At 41.2% G+C, this 25,648-nt stretch overlaps 1 protein-coding gene across 2 annotated transcripts in view; it reads left to right on the forward strand.

Annotated features, from left to right (window-relative positions):
* Window positions 1–449: 449 nt before the first annotated feature.
* Mroh2b (maestro heat-like repeat family member 2B) overlaps window positions 450–25,648 on the forward strand; it is a 60,088-nt gene continuing 34,889 nt past the window's right edge. Inside the window, exons 1-19 of one of the 2 annotated variants that reach the window (XM_087626063.1) lie at window positions 450–971; window positions 3,030–3,091; window positions 5,491–5,601; window positions 6,604–6,763; window positions 7,444–7,542; window positions 7,964–8,118; window positions 10,992–11,132; window positions 11,455–11,547; window positions 11,650–11,719; window positions 13,361–13,474; window positions 14,285–14,358; window positions 15,633–15,755; window positions 16,701–16,814; window positions 19,090–19,246; window positions 19,397–19,437; window positions 20,123–20,264; window positions 21,184–21,227; window positions 23,268–23,375; window positions 25,199–25,315. In XM_087626063.1, the coding sequence (XP_087482189.1) occupies window positions 956–971; window positions 3,030–3,091; window positions 5,491–5,601; window positions 6,604–6,763; window positions 7,444–7,542; window positions 7,964–8,118; window positions 10,992–11,132; window positions 11,455–11,547; window positions 11,650–11,719; window positions 13,361–13,474; window positions 14,285–14,358; window positions 15,633–15,755; window positions 16,701–16,814; window positions 19,090–19,246; window positions 19,397–19,437; window positions 20,123–20,264; window positions 21,184–21,227; window positions 23,268–23,375; window positions 25,199–25,315 (1,941 nt within the window). In that variant the 5' untranslated portion in view covers window positions 450–955. 2 annotated transcript variants of the gene reach the window in all.

Genomic DNA, 25,648 nt, shown 5'->3' on the forward strand with positions numbered 1-25,648 from the left:
GTTTCAAGCACTTGATCTTTGAATCTGAAATAAACTTCTTTAATAATATAAAAAAATAGCCTGAGAAGCAACCATCAAAATCGCAGTGAGCATCTTCCCTGTATAGTCAGCCCTATATATTGTCCCAGAAATCATCATCCTCCCTGTATGAGACTGCAATCACACAAACTTAGACTTAGGGGACATTTAGACAAGATTCAGGTCCACCCTACAAAAATATCATAGCCAAGATATCCATGCAACAAGTAATTTGAAACCAAATAGACAGGAAATAAATGTCATAAATAGAAAAAGCCTGAGTCTGTGGGAAGCTTAAGGTTCTGATAAGTCAGTGAGGAGTGGTGGGAGGGGAGTGATGGGGAAAGGTGTGGTGGGCAGGAGAACAGTGGGGAGGGGTCCAGAGTGGCCTGACTGCTGTGTCAGTTGGTCATTCCTTGCAACTGCCCCTGACAGGCATTCCGGTCCACTGAGCATGCCCTGTGGTGTGAGTGACCTCACCAAATAGAACTATCAAGACCACCTGAAAGCTTTACCAGCATCAGGCCAGTAACGTGGCCACCAATTCACACCATTCTTAAACTTGTGATCAATAGACCTAAGGATGGGGAAAGCAGCTCCTTTTGTCTATAACAATAGTTTGAGTCCTACTTTCTAATCTCTTCCTCCTCAGACGTACTGATCTCCTGCAAAGAGACAATAGTTGGGGAGATGCAGCCATCTTGGTTAACAGGAGCTCAGAGGCAGAAAAAACGTGATGGTGGTAGAATCCAGCATCATCCACCTCAACACAAGAAGCTCCTGGGTCACCCTGCCAATCAAGTAAAGAAGGATTTTCATTTAAGGAACCTTATGTGAGAAAGTTGCCAACCTGCTTCACTGACTTTTTAGCTGAACTGCTTCTGATACTTAGGTGCTGCCTCTTCTAAAGCCTGTAAGAGCCAAGACAACTCCCAGAATGGAAGAATACTCAGGTGAGCATGTCTGGGTCATGAGGAAGAACTCTGATACATGCTGACATGTGGGGGTTTTGCATGATTATACACATCAAAGTTTGTCTGAAGTGGTTTTGATGAGGACAGATTGTTTCCCTCTTTGCATCTTTATGAAAAAATAAATTTAAAAATGAAATGTTGATTGCGATGGGCCAGTGACAGACTGGAAATCTGACATAGTTTTACATTAAGCTACTTGAAGGAAAGGGTAGCTATATACCACAAAGGTGGGTTCTTATTTAATCCTGAATATTCAAAAATCTTTAGACAGTGTTTTCTTCCAATTTCAAATAGCTCTACCATTTGCTTTGCCAAAAGCTCTACACTAACAGAGTATGGTCTTGGCTCAGAGGCTCATGGGAAGTCTCTTCCTGTTCCTCCTGTCAGCCTGCCACTGGCCTGAATTTGTTGCAGTCTTTTGATTCAAACTTTGTTGTGGTTGTTTTTGTTGTAGTCATTGGTGATGGTGGTAGGTGGTGGTGGTGGTGGGTGGTGGTGGTGGTGGTGGTGGTGGTGGTGGTGGTGGTGGTGGTGGTGTGGTGGTGGTGGTAATAGATGTGATGATGGTGATGGTGGTAGTGGCAGTAGTGGTGATGATTGTGGTGGCAGTGGTGGTGATGGTGGTGATGGTGGTGGTGGTGTGGTGGTGGTAGTCTGGTATAGTGATGGTGATGTGGTATGGTATGGTGGTGGTAGTAGTGTGATAGTAATGGTGGTAGTAGTAGGTAGTGTGGTGATGGTGGTAGTCTGGTAAAATAATGATGATGTGGTATGGTATGGTGGTGGTAGTGTGGTGATGATGGTGGTGTGGTGATAGTTATGGTGGTGGTGGTGGTGGTGGTGATGGTGGTGGTTATAGTGGTGGTGGTGGTGATGGTGGTGGTTATAGTGGTGGTGGTGGTGGTGATGGTGGTGGTTATAGTGGTGGTGGTAGTGATGGTGGTGGTGTGATAGTAGTGGTATTGGTGGTGGTGGTGGTGGCAGTGGTGGTGGCAGTGGTGGTGATGGTGGTGGTAGTGGTGGTGATGGTGGTGGTAGTGGTGATGATGGTGATGGTGGTAGTGTGGTGATAGTGGTGGTATCGGTGGTGATAGTGGTGGTATCGGTGGTGATGGTGGTGGCAGTGGTGGTGATGGTAGTGGCAGCGGTGGTGATGGTGGTGATGGTGGTGATGGTGGTGATGGTGGTAGTATGGTGATAGTGGTGGTAGTGGTGATGATGGTGGTAATGGTTGTGATGGTGGTGTTAATGGTGGTGGTATGGTGATGTAGTGGTGGCATGGTATGATGGTGGTAGTGGTGATGTGGTGATGGTGGTGATGTGGCGATGGTGATGGTAGTCTGGTATGGTGATGTGGTATGGTATGGTGGTGGTAGTGGTGTGGTGATGATGGTGGTATCGTGATGGTTATGGTGGTGATGGTGACAGTGATGGCAGTGGCAGTGGTGGTGGTGGCAGCTATAACATTTAATTGCTTTCCAGAGTCATTGAAAAAGACAAATTTCTAGACAAAAAACAATACTTAAGTTTTTATTGGGAAAAAGCAAAATGTCATGAACATGGAGACAGAAGAAGGTCATTGAAAGCAAAAAAAGGCAGATAAACAAGACAAAATGTGGGATGAAAACACAGAGGCTCATTAAGGGAGGCAAAAAGAAAAATTGAGGACTTCCACTATTTCTTCTAATGCTCAATCAGATGAGAAGGATTTATCTCATTGAACCTGGAGGCCAGACCTTGCTAGAGGAGATATGAGGGTGGCGCGCACACTTAATCAAAGCCATCCACGGGAATCCAATGTACACTATCTGCACCTTTACACTGAATAGTCACTATGCACCTGTTAGCTTCAAGTCCCCTAAGTCCCCTAAGGATAAGAAATATAAGTGTAATACATCCCTATCCATCAGCACCTAGCTATAAAATAGAGAATTTTTTTTAAAGGAAGAGTGGAAACAGACAAGAAGTGAGTATCTGTGACTACTGCTGCTGGGGGTGTACAGTTTGATACATATTTTAATTCTTTGTATCATTTAGAGATGTTTGGAGATATTAACCTCACTATTGGGATGCTGAGTAAAGAAGACAACATTAGCAAGGTATGCAAAGTTCTCCTTCTTATTCACCTTCTGTAAGCCAACTGTTGAGACATTCCATACACAGTTTGCTTTGGCCTCCTCCCCCTCCTCCTCCTCCTTTTTTCCCAGCTTCTCTTATGTCATTAAATCTTTTAGAAAATGCATTTGTAACAGAAGTCATTACGGTGCTGAAATAATGCTATTTAGCATTTCAAGACTCACAGAAGTTACTCAAGAACACTCTTGTTCATAACTATATATAGGTAGATGTGGAAAGAGGAAAATACCAGATTTCTAACACCGTGGGTTAGATTCTCCCCCTTATATTATGAGGATTGCTTTGAAAATGTGCAAAGACTCCCCATGCCCATCTATCATCCTGTCCCACAACCTGAAAATTACTCTGAAAATTGAAGGCTTCTCAGGCATGAACAGCCAAATAACAGTTACCGCCTTTCACTGAACACTTGTCTATGAAGTAGAGTGCTTAATGTTCTCCACATAACATGTGTTATATAATATTAATTTCTCAGAACCCTATGCTGTTGTAGTTCTACTTTCATTTGACAACTGAAAAAAAAAAAAGAAACACTAATACATTGTGTAACTTACCTAAGTAAGAACTGCTGTAGCATATCCACGCAGAAGCCCATGTAATGGCAGCAAAGTCACCCTAATCATTGCTCAGCATGGCCTCTTGTGAAAAGCAGTATATTTGCTATTATCTATGACTTAGTGATGCCTGATTGCCTGTTGTTAGCTTGAAGAAAATATAAAAGACTAGGCCTCACTGACAGGGATTCTAACTACTTCCTTCAATGACAAACAAGGCATTGGAAGTTCATAGAGATGGCCCTAACACTGGATATGATTAACAACCATTTTATGAATCTCATAGCAGATATTAACATTCCCATAGAGCACTGCTTTCAAACAATTACAGACACTTTGGAAATGATTTCTGGTCTTAAACAGTGCTGTGATTGAGTTTCCAAAGAAGAGACTAAAGAATCAAAATTTTAACAATCACGTCTAAGTTGCTTTCATGCTGGGGAAAACTGATCAATAAAAAATGGTGTAAGGGTCTGGACTGATAGCTCAGCAGTTAAGAACACATGCTGCTCTTGCAGAGGACCTGGACTGGTTCTCACTATCCGTACATAATAGCTCATAAGTGCCCATAGCCCTAGTTCCTATAGATTCAGGGTCCAGAGTATCTAACTTACTCTTCGGGCCTCTGTAATCATTATACCCACATGTACACAGATACACATAGAAACATGCTATAAACACAAGCAAATACCACTTTTAAAAGAAACAAATGGAGTCAAGCATGGTTGATCATGCTTCTGAGCAGGCAGACCCATATGAGTTTGAGATCAGCCTGGTCTACATAGCAAGTTCCAAGCAGGCCATGCCTACATACATGTAAGATGTCTTTTTTTTTAATGAAAATGGTCCTGAGTATGGTATCAAAATGAACTTATCCAGCACTGCAGTAAATGCAAGGTGCTAAGACTGAAGTACTCACAGGATCAACAGTCAAAAGGTGAAGTTCTCTATGACTCTTTACTCGGTTATGAGTCTATTAGTGGCACCAAACATGAAGAATTGTGAACATTGGTGAAATGTTCTAAATGAAGGGCATGTCCCAGCTCCAAAACAGGGTAAAGGCACTATAAGGTGACCCTTGCAAAGAGAACAAAGCCTTCAGAAATCAGAAAATACACGTGGAGCAAGGCAAGATCTTACAGGTACTTCAATAGGCTCAGGAAACACAGAGAAGAAAGATAAATTGTATCTTTTTCCAACATTTCCTAAGGCCAGCCCTATAGACTAATATAAACACAATAAACACTGATACCATTTCTGGAAGTATGTGCTTGAGGCAAATGGAGATCTGAGAACTCCAGTCTTTCATCCATCACAGAACATCTTCAACATCTACAAGATTTGTAAAAGTCCCAACACAGGCATTTGTTTAAATCATGTGTCTCCTAGAGATGCACTGCCATCCAAAAAGGTCCCTCCTATTGTCTCAGAAAAGGCATGAATGAAACAAAGTAACACTCCTCGGGACACAGCCTCACTGTGCCACAATGTCCTTGACAGTATAAGGTACGGTAACAAAGGCCTCAGCCCTGACAGCTCTACAACAGAATGGTCAGACACTTTGAGATACTGACCACTTTGCCTCCAGTTCAATTAGGTATTGTCTTAGAAATGTAACAAAATAAAGTAAGTTTTAGAATTGATGTTGCTCTAAATGTAAATGCTTGAATCCCAAAAGATGCTGAGAAAGTCTACACCACTGTACAGCAACCATATCTTGCTTAGCTTCATGATGGCCTTTATTTGGGCTTTATCTGAGTTCTTTATGTTTGCAACTCAAATACTTTTATTCCCTTCTGTGTTCACAGGAAGAAATTTATGGCCATCTCACTTCTTTTATTCAAAACGCTGACATCTTGGATGATGCAATAGTCCAAAGGTTGATTTATTACACTTCTAAGGACATGAGGGATGAGGAAGTAAGTTTGGGTCTTGGTATTGATTGTGCACTAGGACTGATATTAGGACTGATATTAGCGACTTCGAGTACCTCCAATACACCATATAGGTGCACAAAAACCTGTCCATCATGGCCACTAGGACCATACATAACTGGTCACTTGGTCACCACTACACAGATTAGGAAAATGGGCAAATGTAAGGAAGAATTTAGAGAAAGTATCATCCGTCCATCTTTTTAGAGAAGGAAGTTTGTACTTGTGAGAATGGGTTATAGTGGAGCTCAGCAGTCTGCTGACAGACTAGACCCCAGTTCTCTTGGCTCCCAAATCACTTCCTCTCTCTGTATCTGGCTCCATTATCTGATTGTTTCAGATCTCAATACAGGAATTGCTTATACTCTGCTGTTAAGCTTTTTTTTCTTGTACTTTTATGAATATAGGTTTTGTTGTGGTGGTGGTGATGGTGGTGGTGGCTTCATTTTCCTTGGTGGTAGGGTTGATTAAATTTACCCAGCTCAACCACCATCAAAAATAGAAGTATCTATCTTCCAATATGACTAAATTTGAAGATAAGTTCATCAGAATGACAGCAAAATGAAAGCTCTCAACACCTAGTCCAATTCCTTTCACTTTTACTTACTCAACCACAGTAATTCGTATTTCTTAAACAGAAAACATAAACTCCTCATCAAGGTACCTGATTACATAGCAAGAAAATAATGAGCTAGAGTTTGGTAACCCATGCCTGTAACACCAGTCCTCCTCAGGAAGCAGGGGCAGGAGAGGTCATGATTTCAAAGTCTGCCTGAACTACATGAATGAAACTCTGTCTGAAGAAAAGAAAGGTCGATTGGTCCCAAGTCTATAAGAACTGTACCAAAATTCTCTCAGCATTCTTGCTTTCTGACACCTACCTGAGAGATCTGAACTGACTCTGAAACATGAACTTAGAATACTACACAGACAACCGCCCTCTTTAAACTCACTCCTCAACTTATTCTTTTTTATTTCCCTTCACAGATGCCCAGAGAAGTCAGGATGCTGGCTGGGGAGGTGTTGGTGTCTCTTGCTGCTCATGATTTCAACTCTGTGATGTATGAAGTGCAAAGTAACTTTAGGATTCTAGAGCTGCCAAACGAATTTGTTGTGCTTGCCCTGGCTGAACTGGCAACCAGCTATGGTATGAAAGGAGCATTCTACATCTCCCTAGGAAATAGCTACCCCTGGCTAATAGTCTAAAGCCCCAGAATGTTAAGCAAAAGCAAGATGGCCTCTCTATGTTCTACTGCAGTAAAATCCATTGTTAGAAAGACATGGGAGATGTTGTGAGCATAGGTGAGCCTGATGACCAGCCATTGATTCAGGATGTATGGCTAAATATAACGGGCTCTCTTCCACCCTTCTCTTCCCTTCCTGTCTTCACATTTACAGAAATACATTCTCCATGAGGCTTCCAATAACAAGGCATTGATATGAAAAAGGATTTCCACCATTTGTTTCTATGGTATTTTATTGAACAGATTCTATTGAGCAACTTTTTATTTGCTATGCCTTGGGGACATGGGCAAAGCTAGATGGGAGATGTGGACATTAATGAAGTAACAATCCAAAATTGCTTATTAGTATTCAGCAGGCATAGGTGGCTATCTAGCGAGTATTTTCCTTCAGACCCACAGCACCTTGATTAATGATATCCAGGCTTTTGGCTAGGGGGAGAAGAGCAAGAACACAATCTTCCTCCTGCCCTTCACCTGCCTAAGCTAGTAAGCCCTGGCACGTTTTTTATGGATGAAGGAAAGAGTCAGGACCCCCAAATGAAAAGGTGAATGACGCCTTTTCCTCTTGTGCCCTTCACTGCAGTGTCCCAGAGCATCCCCTTCATGATGATGACCCTGCTCACCATGCAGACCATGCTCAGGCTGGTAGAGGATGAAAGTATGAGGCAAACCTTCTGTATAGGTGGGTATTCCTATGATTCAGATTTTTGCTTAAGACTAGACATACTTGCAGGACATTTCTCACATGGTGCAGATAGATCATACAGAGTTTCCAAGAGTTTATTTCAAATCTTCTCTGGCGTCAATGTCTAAGAATACCACCTATAACTTGATGTAGTTGGCATGTTGCAATGGCTATATTAAATATGTCACATTCTGGACAGACTATCTCCTGGTAATAGTATATAATGACAATCTTAATTCATGCTCTATAACTATTAATTAAAATTGGATAAACAATTTTCATGTTCTCATGTTTATTTGATGAAGCTTTAAGATAATTTAGAAACCTTTGCTAATTGTCTATGCTCTCTGTTAGAATAATTTGATGTTTCTTCTCATCTTCATGTTTGTTACAATCTATGGTTTTTTTTTTAACTCAGCCCTTGAAAAATTTAGCAAGTCCATTTACAAGTATGTCAACCACTGGAAGGATTTCCCATATCCCAAATTAGATGCTAACCGGCTCTCTGACAAGATCTCCATGTTGTTCCGGTACATAATGGAGAAGTGGGCCCCCCAGGCCTCACCTATGCATGTGAGTAGGGCTTCAGATAGACTCGAGCTGCAAACCCCCATGCCGGTCAGATCAGATTTAGAGTTTGGTTGTATCTTACATATGTGGATCATACACACACACACACACACACACACACACACACACACATACACACACACACACACACACACACTACATATATATTGCATACATATATACATATATGTGGCTTAAAATTTAGTGAACTTCCTTGGTTTCTTGCCTACACTTTAAGCTATTAAAGCAGTTTTTAAACTAATACTTCATGGTTAAATCAGCAAATGTTGAACTTCCCATGGGTATCGTTAGTTATGTTTTAGAAGGCATATTAAGTCTACCAATTTTTCTATCTACTTCAAGTGTATCCATTGTCCCATTCAGAGTTTCTTGAAGGACAACAGTATGCCTGATCCTGTTTCAGATGATGGAGAGATATCAAATCTTGAACAGACCAAAATCTCACTCTGATATTTCAATGGGTGGGAAGAATATGGGTAAATGAAAGAGTGACTGTCCTTTGATGTTTTATATGTCATAAACTACTACATTTGAACTGAATGATTAACTTGACAAAAACAACGGGTCCAAACAACAACAACAACAACAACAACAACAACAACAACAACAACAACAACAACTCTGGTGTCTACCCGTAACACAATTAAATCAATAACATCAAAAGAATCATTCAGCTGTGCAAAAACTACTGCAATTTTATGCTGGGTTAAATGCCTATGAAATATTTGTTTGCAGGCTTGGATACTTTTGGCTCATAATTAAGATGAAAATTAAAAGCTAGTTACACAGGTTTGGGGTTCGCCATAATTTAAATAACTGAATGATTTTGAATAGTGTCATCCAAGTACAGCATGAAAACCTGATTGTGGCAAAAACTGAGTTCTTGAAAAATGCAAAGCAATAGCTCATGACAGGATAAAGAATAAAGATTTCTGAAGAAAGAGGAAAAAGAGAATGAGATTCCAGAAACTAAAAAAAGAAGTTTCAAAATAGCAAGCAAAGATGTACCAAAGATTACTACAGAGGTCAGAAAAAAAGCATTGGAAAGTATACAGTGTACAGTAAGGAACATAAGAGAACCATCACAGCTGGCACTGTCTCAAGTTAAATAAATGGTGGTGTAATGAGCCACTAAGTTTTAATAAGGCTTGTTGTAAAATACAACTTTACAGACCACATATATTGGCTTCAGAATATAGACTATCAAATTATACACTAAACTCTTTTTACTTAAAAATTGCTTTTCTGACAAAAAGATAGTGAGACTCTAGTTTTTATGATCAGTATTTGTCATATGTTCTGCTCTAGAAGTTGGTCATTCCCAATGTCAAAGCTAAATTATAGTGGAGTTTGGGAGACAGGTTGTAAGAAATGGAGGTAGGAAATTCAAAACAAAACATCTTAACAAATTTAGCCTGAGACAAGAAGGAAAGTAAGTAGACTATTGTAGGGGAACAAGCATGAGGGGAAAGCAACAGTAGCACACAATGCTGTGTGACATTCTTCTTGGGAATAAATGACCGAGCATCTACTCATCAGACAGAGAACCAACAATAAACCCAAGTATCACTGAAGTCCGACTTGGTGAACCAGTAGGTTTAACTGGGCTTACTTACAGGCATTTGGGAGAGAGGTTAGGTACAGGAACAGAAGTGACTCCAAGACAGCCACATCTCCAAAGCCCTTCCTAATATGGGTAACAACTCAAGGAAGCTGGAAGCTTATAGTGTGCTACACAACCTTCAGGTGGCTCTACCAAGTTGAAGGGTGTCCTGTCCTGGTAGCTCAGTTGTTCAGAGCCTCTTCTAGGCAACTCAGATGGTTTCTGCTTCTTTCAGGCAGTTCAGCTTGTCTGAGTGAGTCAGCCATCCTTACTGCTTATATATATATATATGCCTGGGGAAAGAGGGACTTAGTGAAACTTGTCAGTTTCAGGAACTTCCTGGAGACAGTACTTTTTTTAATTTCCTGAACTTATTAATAAGCTTTCAAGAATGATGAAATGTTTCACTTCCTCCTACATCAACCTACTATTTCATCTCCACACAAACAACTTGTCTCTTGGTTACCCTCCCTACAAAGCAAAAGGTTTCAATCTCAGGTTAAGTATTTCATCACTAAAAACAGACTTCCCTTCTGGAAGGAACATTTCATCTCCCCCTAGAAATACCCTATTGTTTTAATTCCCATACTGTGTCTTTACAAGCTTCCTTCCAAATGGAAGGTTTATAATATCAGGAAATTTTTGAATTCATTAATATGTTGAAAGAAAGTGACTGTGAGAGATGTTGGTAAAGCACTTGTTGCACAAGTCTGATGACCTTTAATTTGAACCTCCTGAACTCACACAAAAGCCAGATAAGGCATGGCAAGCATCTGAATTCTCAGCACACTCCTACTGCGAGTTGAGAGGCAAAAACATGAGAGTTAGAGGAAGCCCTAGGCTACCGAGCCTGACTAACACAGAAACAAATAAAAACAACCTGTCTCACAAGATGGAAGACTATGACTGACAGCTGAGGTTGTCCTCTGACTTCCACATCTGAGCCTTGATCATGCACACATATACAAAAACAGAGGGGCGGTGCAGGACCGTACACGGAAAACAATGAACAACTATTGAAATGAACATACGCATAGACATAGATGTGGATGCGCATGCGCATGCCGTTGCTCATGCAGTGCTCTGTACCTGTGCATTTTCAAAAACAAAACAAAACAAAATAGAGCAGCCTTGCTGGTTCCTAAAGGTGATTTTTTTGTGTTTATGGAGTCCCTAAAGTGCCCATACACTGAAAACTACACACAAAGCACAACACAGTGTCATTAATGACCTTTGCTTATTGCCTCCCTAGACTTTGGCCATAATCAAGGCCCTTGGCCCCACCGTGAGCCTGATGCTGCATCGGGAAGACTTTTGTGAATTCGCGCTGAGCCAAGTATCCTGGCTCCTCGTTCAGTACCAAGACAAAGAGAGTGATTTCTACATCACACAGGTGAGAGGAGAGGCTCCACTCAAAGACTGAGGACGCCAAGCCTCAAAAGTGCTTAGGGAACTCAAACCCCTGTTCAGTAGCTCCCTTTTATACCCTTGCTGGGGCCTAGCAGACAGAGAGAGCTCACAACTGTTGATGGAAACTGCAAAGAGGAGCAAAGAACCGTCATTCCAAGCTGGTGACATCAGAGTCACTATGAAAATTCCCATAACTGAAGCACGGTTGGGTGTGTTCTCCTCATAAAATGTAGTCATTGGCCTTTGTCTCCTGTGTGGCTGCCTCTTTGGCAGCGTCCACTAACACACGAGTGCTTCCGTTTTAGAGTCTAAAGCAGGTACTCACTGCCACAGTCCTCTATGACACTCTCCTTCCCAAGAACCTGAGAAGATCAATCCTCACCAGTTTGCTGCACCAGGTAGGAAGTCCATGCCGTCAAATCTCTTTGTTCATTCCACACTGTTTCTCCACCTTTGACTTTCCACTTACACGTAGATTGTTGTTGTTCCTCCCTATTCAGATCTGCAAAGTTCCAGAGCCACCAATAAAGGAAAACAAACTTGAAGCTTCAAGCTGTTTCCTCATTCTAGGTATGACCCAGCATCCGGAGTGCTAATAGAGATAGCTCAAAGCGACAAAGATGGGAAAGTGTGCTGTCACTGGAACTGCCTCCACGCATGTAGAATGTTCCTTAAGCTCACAGCAGTCTCTGCCTGCCCTTCTTCCCCCAGAGGATCCCAGGAGGAGTGGCGTGGGTAGGGTGGTAAGTCATGCCAATCCTGGCCAAGGCGATTCCAGGTGGAGAGCATTATCTGCTGCCAATCAGAAGGTTTTTCTGGGAAACCAGCATGAATTTCTCGACCTAAACATAGGAGATTGCTTTACCTCTGGGTATATCGGATGCTGTGATACTGTCAAGTCCAAAATCATGGCTTGGTTCTTTGTTGCATTCTTGGTCATTCCTTTGATTCCCAAGAACTTTAATTAAAAAAAAAAAAAAAACAACTTTCCTCTTTCTCTTTCTCTTCCTCTCCCTCCCCCTCTCCCTCTCCCTCTCTCCCTCTGCCCCCCTCTCCTCCTCTCTCCCTCTCCCTCTCTCCCTCCCTCTCTTCCTTCCTCCCTCTCTCCCTCTCTCCCTCTCTCCCTCTCTCCCTCTCTCCCTCTCTCCCTCTCTCCCTCTCTCCCTCTCCCTCTCCCTCTCCCTCTCCCTCTCCTTTTGCATTGCCATACTTCTTCCTATCATCTTTTAAACACCTGGCACAGATTACAAAGGAGATGCCTAAGTCCCTGTTTCAGCACATTTAAAAACAGCCTCTGAACATTTAAAAATTTGTCCTCTGAAAGGTCACCTCCTCCAGATCACTCTTACTTCATTGCATACCTATTGTGTTTCTAAATATTTTTAACCTTTTTTTTTACACTTATGGGTATTTTGCTTTTGTGTATGTCTGCGCACCTTGTGTGTGCAATACCTTTGGAAACCAGAATAGGGCACTGAGTTACCTGTAACTGGAGTGAAAGATGATTTTTGAGGCATAGTGTAGGTGCTGGGAATCAAACCATGGCCCTTTAGATGGACAATCAGTACTGCTGACTGCAATTAATCTCTCTAGCCCTCCCTGTTCTCTCCGAACTCCTCTGATGATGTATTTTTAACCATTATTTTACACACACACACCCATACGTCTAACTCCCTATTTCACTTTACTCTGATCACTTCCCAATCAAACTGTCCTCCCTCGATCCAGGCCTTTCATTGCTCTGCCCAGTAGCCCTCTATCTTCTCTGCCTCCAACTTCATTGATCTTGCCATGCCCCTTCCTGTGCCTCTTCTCTTCTTATAGGGACACTAGTTCCTTTGAATTAGTATCCCTTCTACTAGCTTTCTCTAGATTGTCTTTGCAACATCTCTAATTTCCACATGAGGCTAAGGACACAGGTTGGGGGAGAGTAACCCAAGTCCTGCAAGTATCTTAGAAAACAAACCATCAACTAGTTCTGCATTACTACTTACAGAAGATTCCTGGAAGTCACAAGACTGACCCCAAAGTAGCCTTGACAGTCCTCCAGGAAATTCCTATCCTCCCATTCACAAGTACCTTATCTAAGAAGAAAATGAGTCCCTCCATATGTTACATGCACATATTAAAATAATATAACATGTAATTAGCAAGGGCTAATACAAGTCTTTTGAAGGTATTCTCACAAGCTTGGTATTTCTAAATCTGCAGCTCACGCCAACCCTGCAGACCTGCTGGATTTCTTTGATGAACAAATAAGAAGCACCAATGAGGCCATTCGCGCAGGAATCTTAACTCTGTTAAGATCCACTATCAATGCTGAGGGTAAGTATTAAAGACAGAGCCAGAAGAGTCCATCATCAAGACAGTAGCAGAGGCCCATTGTTCCCAAACCCTCTGCTACATCTTCTGTATGATGTCACATACAGGGAAAACTATCTTCTTGGTCTTCTGTAACCTCCCCTGTCTAAGCAGGCATTTCCTGTTAGTTTCCTTCTTTTGTAAAGTTTACAAATACATTTCACTGAGAAAGATAAAGAAATTGAAGAATTAAATTTAAAAAAATTAGAAGACTCAGCAGTTTGGCGAAGGGGTATAGAATTCTCTGCATTTAGAGTAAACTAGAATGTAATGAATATCACACGACTTCCAAAAATCACACTTTCATAATAGTGAAATGTTTTCCATTAATATCTTTAGTTCTAATTGTCCACTGTATTTTTTTCTTTTTTTTAGTGCAGTAAAAAAAATAATGATATACTATAAAATGGTTGGTATCCTGAATTCAGAAAGTGTGAGAATTCAATGTTTTTCATAACATGATAGGTTTAATAATCTAGTTGTTTAAGAATAAGCTGGTGGTAATGCAAAATAGTCTTAAATTTTACAGCCTAGGCATGGTGTATTCAATGCATGTTGTAATTTAACCTGAGGTGAACGAAACAGATGTAACAGAAACTAAAAGGGTAATCACTACGGTTAATGGTCAGTAGATAAGATTTAGAGAGGAAGGAGTAGCGTATAATGTTAACAAGCAGCGCCTTCAAATTGTGGGCTTCTATAGGTTTCCACCAATTCTAGATCATACTGCATTCCTACTGTGTCTGACCTCAGTTTCTCCTTATGGTTTTTCAGAGCCCAAGTTTAGGAATCACACGACCTCAATCGAAAAGACAGTCAAACTTGTTATGAATGACCTCAGTATAAAAGTAAGAAAATTAACTGGCACTTCTATCAGTTGGTGGTGACTTTGGGAATAACTAAAATTATTCTAGTTCTTTGAGGATCTAATGTGAAGCTTCTTTATAAATTGCTCTGTGGTCATTGTCATTTTTTTTAAAGAACTCAACCCAAAAAGATAAATTACATTCTAATTTACCTGCAGTTCCAAGGCTTCCTAGTGGAGTAAAAGACTTTACCCATCCTGACTCCGATGTTCTTGAAATAGAATTTGTTTTAGGTTACTTATAAACATACTATGTGCAAAGAGACTGCACGGTGAGAAAATACACCTGCTGCGAAGAAGATGATGACCTGGGGATTAATCTGGAGTACCCACATGCTGGAAGGAAAGGCTCGTCCCAGCAAGTTGTCTTTTTATCTCCACATGTGTGCTGTAGAATATATGCACACATATACATGCACATGCACACACAAAATAAATAGAAATTTTCTTTTGAAAGATGACTACCAAAATGTGAGCTGAGCACACAACAAGAGAAATGCTGACCATGAACAGAGGAAAGGACAGTAGCAACTAAGGAACACTGAGAGTGGAAGAGAGAGTCTTCCCAGGGAAGAAGCACTGGTTATCCACTACCAGACAGTCAGTCCTAAAAACATACACAAACAAGAAACACTATACAGAGAAAGCATGTTGTATATACATACTATTATATATACATGTGTAGGTGTGCATGCATGTGTGTGTGTGTGTGTGTGTGTGTGTGTGTGTGTGTGTGTGTAGTAACATTGAGAAAGGAGGCCATAAATACAAAACAATGCGTGGAGAGATATATGAGAGGGTTCTGAGGGGATGGGGAAATGATATAATTGTATTATACTTTTAAAAATAAGTATTTCTTAAAAAATGATGCATCTTCTTCCCAAAAATAAGGCATGGGACTTTTTCTTTAGCATAGATGTCCTATTTTTCAACCTGAGGCCATCTTATTCCTATAAGTCTTATAAGTGGGAGATTGCCTGACATTCCCTGCATCCTGTTATTCAAGTTTTTCATGTGAAAAAAAGTTATAATAAGAGAAAGTGAATGATTATTTTAATTTTCACATGAAACAATAGTTTGTAACTCATGAAAAGAACAAATTTCTCCCTAAGAGATTCTGGGATAAACCATGGTTGAGAAAAAATGTATACTTTTTAAGTTCCCACCTTTGGATGCTTCTGAAGGTGACAGTCATGTGGAAGGGTCACTCTCCTCTGCAAAGCATAAATCGTTTAAGCAGTATTACTCTTCCTCCAGGTGAGGAAGTCAACCCTTCTTCTCATCCAAACCATGTGTGAAAAAGGATACGTAGAAGCTCGGGAAGGATGGCCCTTGATTGATTATATCTTCTCCCAGTTTGCCATGTCCAACAGGAACCTGGTATGAGCAAGCTACAGTTTTGATTGGAATAGTCTTTCAAGTGCAGTTGACTCAAGAGTCCCAAAGAAAATGAGGGCGCCCAAGTCAAACCTCTGTCTTACCATGTTTAACTCCCTGGTTCTCTCAGGTCCCCTTCCCTTTCACTGATGTCATTTCTCACTTAAAACAAATGCACACTAGGATAAGTCAGTTTTCTGAGGAAGCAATATAGCCTCCAAGGGCTTCAGGTAGAGGAAGCTAGAAAAATTTAAATGGCTTTAGACACAAATTCATACTATAGTGGTGACTTAGTTTATTTGAGCCACAAAAGCAAAAATACCTTGAGCTGGGCCGCTTTTAAACACTATTTAAGATTCTGTGTCTAATGAGATGTACTTCTTCCCACACGGTACCTTCTCAATGTCTCGACTCTTGGTGAAGGGACTGGTTGATTCTTATGTCTCTTCCACAAAATTCCTATTCAAACACAGGCCTACAACCTAACCGCTGTCGGAATGCCACCATTATTAATACTATCACTTTGAGGTTTAAGATTTCACCATTTGAATCTGTAAGAGAAAAAACATTCAGGCCATAGCAACTGAGACTAACTTTCTGTCAAGGTGTGTGCATGAGATCTCAGTCATTTTAGAAAGACAGTCACAACAAAAATTATAATCCATTCCACTGGCAAACAGTGATCAGCATTTTCTTCCCTAGAGAAAGTGGTGGAAGTCTAGAGGACAGAGAAAAGGACAGCATCCAAGAGAACCTTAGAACCCTTCTTTTGGTGTTTGAGCCAATCATGTATCTTCTAGCCCCTTTCTCCAATGGGGACACGATTGGTCTTAGGGACCTAGATCAGTGTACTCCATGAGCCCTTAGGTTAAGTATTAATGTCTTCTGCCCAGAGTCTGAAAACACACCAAAGTAAGGTTAAAAGAAATTGTTTAACATTTCTTAAAGGAAAAAGCAATTAAATCTAACTCCCAAGAAGATGAAAATGGGGAAAAATCTGTTCAAGAAACAAGCCTTGAGGTCTTAAAATCCCTGGATCCACTGGTGATTGGTATGCCCCAGGTAAGGGACTTTCTTTATTGTTGTTTTTTTTTTTTCAGTAAGTTACTGGGTTTTTTTTTTAATCACTTTACATCCTGACTGCAGCCTCACCTTCTTCCTCTCCTTCAGTCTCACCCTTAAAAATCCCTCCCCCCAGCCTCACGACTCCTCCTCTTCCCCTCAGAGAAGGGGGAGCCACCTTTGGGTACTCCCCCACACTGAGACACCTAATCCCAGTAGGACTAAGCACATCCTCTACCAGTGCAGGTAGGGGAGGGCATCCAATGGCAGGGAACATAGTCTAGAACAGCCCCCACTCAGTGAGAGACTTTCATTACCACTTAAATTACATCGCCTGTCTAGGGACCACGTGGGGGTTAAAGGCATGAGTTCGCACAAGACAAAGCCTTAACTCTTTTGATAGTCTGTAAGAATTGCTACTTGAGGCTCAGTGCACAGCTGAGAGATGTTTCTCAAAGCCAGATATACTCTATAATTAAGGCAATGGGTATGGGTCACTTATGTGTAGAGAGTACATTTCAGTTCCTAGGGATTCTACCATATTACTTCTCTTCGTATCTTAACCTACCTAGAGATATTGCAAAAGAAAAAGAACAGTTTTAATGTGCCCAGGCTCAAGGATTGTTGGAGACAATGTTAATCTAAACTTCAAAGCGAGGATCCTAAAGAGCGATTTTTCTTGAGCAAAATAACCTGAAAATAAATTTTGATGACTCAAAAGCATTGTTACAACCAGGATAGAATCAGTAGGCCCTCCCCCTCTAATTGCAGTGGGTCTGGGGCTTCATGTAGGCTAGTATATAGATCTTGAGTTACTGGAATATTTGTTATTTTCAAACGCATATTCTGAAGCTATAGGACCTACTAAATCAGCATATCAGAGCCTGCGACTGAAAAAGTGCCAGTATTTCTGCTGCACAGTAAAGTTTAAAACCTTCTGATCAAGGGATCAGTAAAGCAGAAGAAGAAGAAAAAAAAAAAGGTCCCAGAAATCTTTGACGTTTAGGATTCTTTGACTAAGCATCCAAGAGTCCGGAATATCCAACAAATGCCTCTTGGATCATGAACAAATAAAAATGTTAATCAAAGGCTAAATACAAAAAATTCACTTTGGGGACCCCATGGAATGGCACACAGATAGCCTAAGAGAAAGAAACTGTACATGTGATGGATCCCCAGGTGAGGCAGTCCCAGACACTATTGCGGATGCCAAGAAATGCTTGCCGACAGGAGCCTGATACAGTTGTCTCCTGAGAGGCTCTGCCAGAGTTTGACAAATACCGAGGCAGATGCTTGCAGCCAACTACTGAATTGAGCACAGGGTCCCCAATGGAGGAGTTAGAGAAAGGACTAGGAGCTGAAGGTGTTTGCAACCTCATAGGAAAAACAACAAAACCAACCAACTAGACACCACCACCACAGCTCCCAAGGACTAAACCACCAGCCAAAGAGTACACACGGTCATCAATAGAAGGAGAGGCCCTTGGTCTCGATGCCCCAGTGTAGGGAAATGCCAGGGCGGGGAGGTAGGAATGGGTGGGTGGGTGGGGGTACATCCTCATAGAAGCAGGGAAGGGAAGATGGGATAACGGGTTTCCAGAGGGGAAACCACCGGGAAGGGGATAACATTTAAAATGTAAATAAATAAAATATCCAACTTAAAAAAAAGGAAAGAAAGAAAGGAACTGTCTAGCAGGCCAGACACCAGTTCTAGGAGTCACACAGCAACAGCAGGATACAAGCGGAAATGGGAGGGTAGGAGAGGTCTTACAGTGAAAGCAGGATTCCCGATTAGATACAAGTGCAAATGCACAAAGCCCAACCTGACACTAAGGTTTCCATCAGAACTAGGGAAAGCAGCACTGGAGGCAGGAAGCACAAGGAATAGCCACACCCAGTCGTCCACTCCTCCCAATTCTCACCCCAGGCAGTGTCACTTCAGCATTAGAGTTGGGGGAAACATGTGGGGTAATTTCAGGCGGCACTTTGACAAGAAGCACTCTGGCATTGATGAGGGAGCCCAGAGAAGCAGGACTACCTACCCTTAGTGCCTCCAGCCATCACTCAAAATGAAGGAATTTCAGGGAGAAACACCCACCCACACTCCACACTCGCTACAGTTAGCACTTAAACGTGATTGCGTAGACATGTTTCTCTCTGACGTGACCTGGAAAGTGAAATAATGACACACAAATGAGAGGATTCTAAAACAAAGGGGGGAACATAAGAGAATAATAGGAAGTATGGAAAACGAGAAGTAACATGTTTTCTACAGGTGCTGTGGCCTCGAATCCTGACTTACGTGGTACCTGAGGAATACACAGGAACACTGGACTACCTGTTTAACATCATCCGAATTCTGATTATGGCGGAAGAGAAGAAGAAGCGTGATAAACAGGAGTCAACAGCACTTGTCATCTCTACAGGAGCTGGTTCGTACACCCATAAATAAAGCAAAACTTTTCTGTTCTGAGAGACTCGTTCCAGAATGGGTACCAACCACACTTTGAGCTCACACCCATCCCCAATATGACTTTCCCTGGCCCCCTACAGGGATGATGAAAATTGCTTTCTCTTTCCAGTGAAACTTCCTTCACCTCAGCAGCTGCTGGCACGACTTCTGGTGAGTGACAAAGAACCGAGATGGGATGAATTTAAACTGATAATACAGACAGTTCAGGTTAAAATAAAATTCTGAGAAAAAAAAATTGCCTAAATACTCTGAAAGACACGCTGAGAGGAAACAGAGATTCTCTGCCACTGCTGATGGCATTTACGAAAACTTACTACTGATCTTCTGAAACTCTTACCCAATTTAAAGATAATGTAAAGATAATTTAAAAGATAAACATGGGGTGCACATTCAGATCCAAGATGAACCCCCCAATATTAAAATAAAGACAAACATGTATGATATGCATGATAATCTCATGCATAAATCCTGTCAATCAAACCTCATATCTATGATGTATTCTCCATATCACCACACACATATCTCTTATTCAAACAATAGTCTATATGTCCTTATTTAATGAACAAGTACTTCCAAATGTTGATTCTTTCCATTAATTTTTCTGGTTTTTGTTTCCATGCATTTTTTAACCTTTATCCTCAGCCCCTTCCAAAAAAAGAAAGAAAAAGAAAACAGAGAATTGTCTAAATATTAACTTTGTCCTTGAATAAGAAGAGACTTGGGTTATTTGCTAAAAGAGCATCTGATTTAGGGATGAGAGGAAGCCATGAGAACAAAGCAAAGGTGGGCCTGTTACACACATTCTCACTTGATCATTCCCTGCCCTGCCTTGTAGGTAATATCTATGCTGGCCAGTTTAGGGCAGTTGTGTGGGGCCGGTGCAATAGGTCTTCTGAAGATAATGCCTGAGATAATCCATCCTAAACTGGTAGAGATGTGGAAAAGCCGCATGCCTGTGCTCCTGGAACCTCTGGAAGGTATGAGAGAGTGTGACTGTGTCTTTATGCCAGGAGACAAGACCACAGAGAAATGATGCCCCATTTATCCATAACCCTGTAAGGCAAGACAGCTTATTTTAGGCAATTAAGGCAATGAGCTTGATCGGTAAGGCAGTCAGCTCTGTTTTGTTTGACTTGACTCCCTACCATCTGGCTCTCAACAAGTTATAGTTATGGGTCAGGGCAGCAGCTTCACGGGAACTTTTCTTTTTGCTCTGATTTTTTTCCCTCATGTAGAAACATTTTCCTTTGCTATTATCTAACAGTTGCTTGCTGGTGCATGCCTCTAATCCTAATAATTGGGATGTGGAAACAATCTTATTCAAAGTTTTTCTCAGAAACATAGTGAAGTTTGAGGCCAGCTTTGGCTATATGATTTAATGGGGCAGGGGGAGGGGCTGGGTGATGTCTGGGTGGGTAAGGCATTGCCACCAAACTTGACAGCCTGAATTGGGTCTCCAGAACCTGCATTGTAGAAGATAAACAGTCCCTGAAAGTTGTCCTCTGACTACCATACATGCTCTGTAGTATCACTAGTGCGCACGCGCGCGCGCGCGCGCGCGCGCGCGCACACACACACACACACACACACACACTCATGTTAAAGCTTTCCAAAAAAAACTGAAAAAAATTATTCATGTTAAAATATGCATTACAAAATGTGTTCATTTCAGTCACTAATTCTGAAAATAGCAAAAATAACAGATGTCATTATAGATTAAAGACACTGTCTATTTGACAAGAAATTTAAAGTTGCCAACACAATAAACTTCATCTCAAATCACTCGTCCTGAACAAAGAGAAAACTTGAGTTGGAATGCCCTTGTCCACTGGATGTTGAGTCGGGGAGAACTGAAGTTGGCTGATTTGAAATTGCTACATTCATTTTCATCTCTAGGAAATAATGCCAGCATCGTGCTGTGGGAAACCATGTTGTTGCAGGTAAGAGTGGGTCCTATACTACTGTTGAGTAGCAGGTAAGGGGGATCCTCAAGAACTATTGATGATGGAGGGTAAATTAGCTCAATATCCTTCTTCTTATTAACAGCAAAAGGATGCATGGCAAAGTGGATGAAGCATCTTGACTTGGGAAAATGACTAGCATGTTAAAATCCTCTCTTAAATCTTCTTTAAGGCATAATGGGAACAATATTTGTTCTTCAGTTCCACTGTGCTAAAGAGAGTTGTCATGGTTGTACTTAGTATCTTTCTCTTTCATAAATCTTGACTTTCCAAGGATTTTTATCCCCTTCATTCCTTTGTAATTCACAAAACACAGATTAATGTGGATCCCACTTCTGTGCTCCAAATGAAACTCTTTCTTTCTGCCTGTTTCTCCTTATCCTCACCCACCCCTGGTTTCTAAAACTCACAGGGCCCCTGCTGTATCATTTCTCCAGAGAACAGTCTCCTCTGTAGCCAAGAAACTCCTCAGACTTTTATTGCAAGCAGGAGTGGACGGGTGTTTTCTATCTTAGGAAGCCACAGACAATGGAGGAGCTCAAAGACAGGGAGGGAGCGTTATTGTTTGTTTGTTTATTTTTGTTTTTGTTTTTGTTTGGCGTGGCAGATTTCTCACCATAATCTGTCCACATAAGAATTTCCTGAGGCTTCTTGAGAATGCTACTTTCTGGGCTAACAGACTAGCTTAGCAGATCAAAGAGCTTGTTCCCAAGACTGACAACCCAGAGTCCCACCCCCTTTCCTCTATGGGGGAAGAAGAGAACCAACTCCCACAAGTTGCCCTTGCACCTCCACACATGCACCAATAAGTAAATAAGTAAATGCTTGGGTTTTTCTTTCTCTCTTTCTTTCTTCTCTCTTTCTTTCTTTCTTTCTTTCTTTCTTTCCTTCTTTCTTTCATTACCAAAGTGTTAGTTTTCGGTGGCCTCCCCACGTTACTTCCTCTGCCCCCTTTCTATGCTTCTTCCAAAATCAGCCTTTGTTTCTTTGGGATCAAAAGTATGCACTGGAAGATCTGAAGTGATATCCCTGCTCAGCTGGTCCTCAGTTCTTACATTCCTACTTCACTTATATCCTCCTTCCTGTCTCAAACCCCCACCATGCATCTACCAGCGACTGTTTTTAAAATAGCTTTTTGTGATGGGAAATTTCTTTTTTTTTTTTCTCTAGCAGGAAGCCTCCAGAACAGTTCCTCTCCTTCTTCCAGTCTTGAGTGTGCAGCTAATCCTTTTTCAAAGCCATGTAACATATGTTCTCCCCTCAAAGTTCCAAGACTATTTCATTTCTTTTCTTTAAAAGGCCCACTAGCTGAGCTCTGGTTTTAAAAGTGCGTATAATCTTTTCACAGGCCTTTGACATTAAGTGTTCTTTTCTAAGCTTAGAGAAGAGGGAATATAAGAGAAATAATATGTTCTAGGAATCCTAATAGATTTTTGTCCTCCAATGAGATAAAAATTTCTTTTAAGACATCTTCCCACGAAGCAACACAAGAATTCAAGAGTCTCCCCTATGATTCTCTTTGGGAACACCTGGTAAGATCAAGAAGACCCACTTAGTAAAGGGCAAGTTGACAGAAATGCACCTGTGCCTCTGTTTGGTTCTTAAAGACATTTTATTCCCTCTTTGAAAGCTCTTCTCTCATATTTTGTTGGCAGTAAGGAACACAAACATTGACTAATGGAGTTTTTCCAACTCTATCAACTCTTGGAAAATGTTAACTAAAATTTGTTTCTGATTGTATTCTATTTTAATCGTTGTATAAGTTTTGTTTAAGAGAGGAAAGGAAGGTAGTTATGTAATTTCTACATCTGTGTATTTTGGTCTTAATGGGAATTCAGAACACATCAGAAAGTAGTTTTAAAAATAAGTGAAGGGAAAGGATCCAAAATAACAAGTTACTTAATGAGAAAAGAATGATCTCAGTTATATATATACATTTATACTTTAGAAAGAGAGAGAAGTACCAGGAAAGCCCCCGTAATAGTCAAACTCATATCTACCTTCCACTCCCTGCAACAGTTGCTCAAGGAATCTTTGTGGAAAATTAGTGACGTGGCCTGGACCAGCCAACTGAGTCGGGACTTCAGCCTACAAATGGGCAGTTACTCCAACAGCTCCATGGAGAAGGTTGGTTTTTCGACAAAGGGACTTTGGAATCCACCTAATGATCTAAAATGGCTGCTCAACCTCCATCTTCTCTTTAGTACATCCCAAAGGAGAAAAGAAGGATTAGAGAAAGGAGTCCCCTTAGGTCCTTTGCTGAGTGTTGAGTACTTCCTTCACTTCACCCAACATGTAGGCCAACATGCCTACAGGTACCCATCCGTCTTTAAGGACTACTGGCATACAGTAGGGATGCCATGGCTAAAATCCAGAGATCTCTTCAAAAGGAGGAAGAATGGACCCAGGCACATCTCAGCACTGGTTAAATGCCAGTTTGGGCTTTGATTTCCATTATGCTGTTGTTACAAGCTGGGAGACACCACACTAAAATTCAGCAAGGTTAGAGTCAAGAGGTTTTTCAAAATCTAGTTCTTGCATTTAACTGGGTCATGTTCATAGCCCTCCACCCCATAGGGTTCCATTCTAAATGGGATTTTAACCCAGGGTCTGCTGTGTACTCCTAGTGTAGCCTGAAGAAAACTATTTAAATCCCTGACTCTTCAGAGTATTCGTGGTTTACTATATGTCCAGGGTACAACAGATGCAGAAGCAGGGCCTGACGCAAAGCAACCAGTACAATGAGTACATTAGGTAGAAAGGCAGCTTTGATCAGGGTCATTGTTGGGTTAAAATCATTTATAAATTTCAGTTTTTATAAAGAAATTTCTTAAGTTTTACAACTTCTAATATCACATTCAATAATGAAGTATTATTATTATTAAGCTTCGATTCTAATATATAATTGTCAAAATTCTTTTTTTTAAAGATTTGTTCATTTATTATATATAAGTGCACTGTAGCTGTCTTCAGACACACCAGAAGAGGGCACTGGATCTCATTACAGATGGTTGTGAGCCACCATGTGGTTGCTGGGAATTGAACTCAGGACCTCTGGAAGAGCAGTCTGTGCTCTTAACCACTGAGCCATCTCTCCAGCCCAATTGTCAAAATTCTTTGCCCTGATTTACTCTGTTTTGGTTCAGAGTACCAGTTCTCCAGACGGTTCCACAAAGCCTGCAGATGCAATTAAGACTTTGTGAGCCAGCCTACTCTACAAAGCAAGTTCCAGGACAGCCAGGGCCAATACAGAGTAACCCTGTCTTGTGCAGAGGGGGAAGATGGGGGACTTTGTGAGCAGTGCCTAGTCCTCGGCACACAAGCTGGCCTATGCTCTTGACGTCATCCAGAATTTTCCAAACCTACAATACTGCTCCAAGATAATAACCCAAGTGGTCTCAGACTCATTTTTAATTGGTAACACTCATGCTTGACCTCATATGGTAATAACCTTCAAGGTCTTCCTTGGCCATGGGAGTGAAAGATAGTTACAAATTCCAGCATGGAGGAGGGAGTTATCCAGAAGCTCCATCCCTAGCTGCAAGCTATCATTAGATATCTGCTGAGGGAGGAAGGTGTACTTTTCTTTGGTTGGGGTTGGAAGAAGCCATTTGCAGGTTATTCACACCCAGTGGAGGGCCCCATAGACAAGTTCATATGGGCAGCACTAAAATTAATGGAATGGGAAGTAGATGGGAGATATGTTACAGGGGACCAAGGAGAGCTGGAAAAGGACAGTTCAGAGGGTGTGCAGGGAGCTCCAGTGAACACGGAGCCTGAAGGAAATGCTCTCAAGAAGAGAGTGTGTGAGGTTCCCAAATATTAGGCAATTATAAGTTAAGGCCTCCTGGACTTTTTTCCATTTCTTGTGACTACTTCAACTCCTCCTCCTTTTCATTGATCTTGCTTCCCTAACTTTTGAATTCTCCTGCTCATCTTTTGTCTTCCAGAAATTTCTTTGGAAAGCCTTGGGAACTACCTTAGCATCCTGCCAAGACAGAGACTTTGTGAGCTCACAGATCAATGAGTTCCTGGTTACTCCCAGCCTGCTGGGGGACCAAAGAGAGGTGGGAACCCTTGTAAATTCCCTCTTCTGATGCTAGGTTTTAATCCTATCCACAAAACCTTGGGACAATCCTGGTATGTCTTATTAACCAGAATTATTCACTAGTACATTTAGAAAAGTCCAAAAGAATTTCTTTGCAGGAAAAAAAAATTTCCCTGTTTAAATATCATTACCTCTCTTCTTTTGCCAAGTGCATAAAAATACTGAAAAAAATGCATCTCAAATATCATTGCTCTGTGATGTGTCTTACCTCTGGTTTTTTAGATGACGACCACCAAGATCATTAAATTTTTAAACTGAGAGTGATCATTGGTCATCTAGAAAAAATATGAGT

This window comes from Rattus norvegicus, chromosome 2 (genome assembly GCF_021556685.1).
Source record: "Rattus norvegicus strain SHRSP/BbbUtx chromosome 2, alternate assembly SHRSP_T2T, whole genome shotgun sequence".
Classification (NCBI taxonomy): Eukaryota; Metazoa; Chordata; class Mammalia; order Rodentia; family Muridae; genus Rattus; species Rattus norvegicus.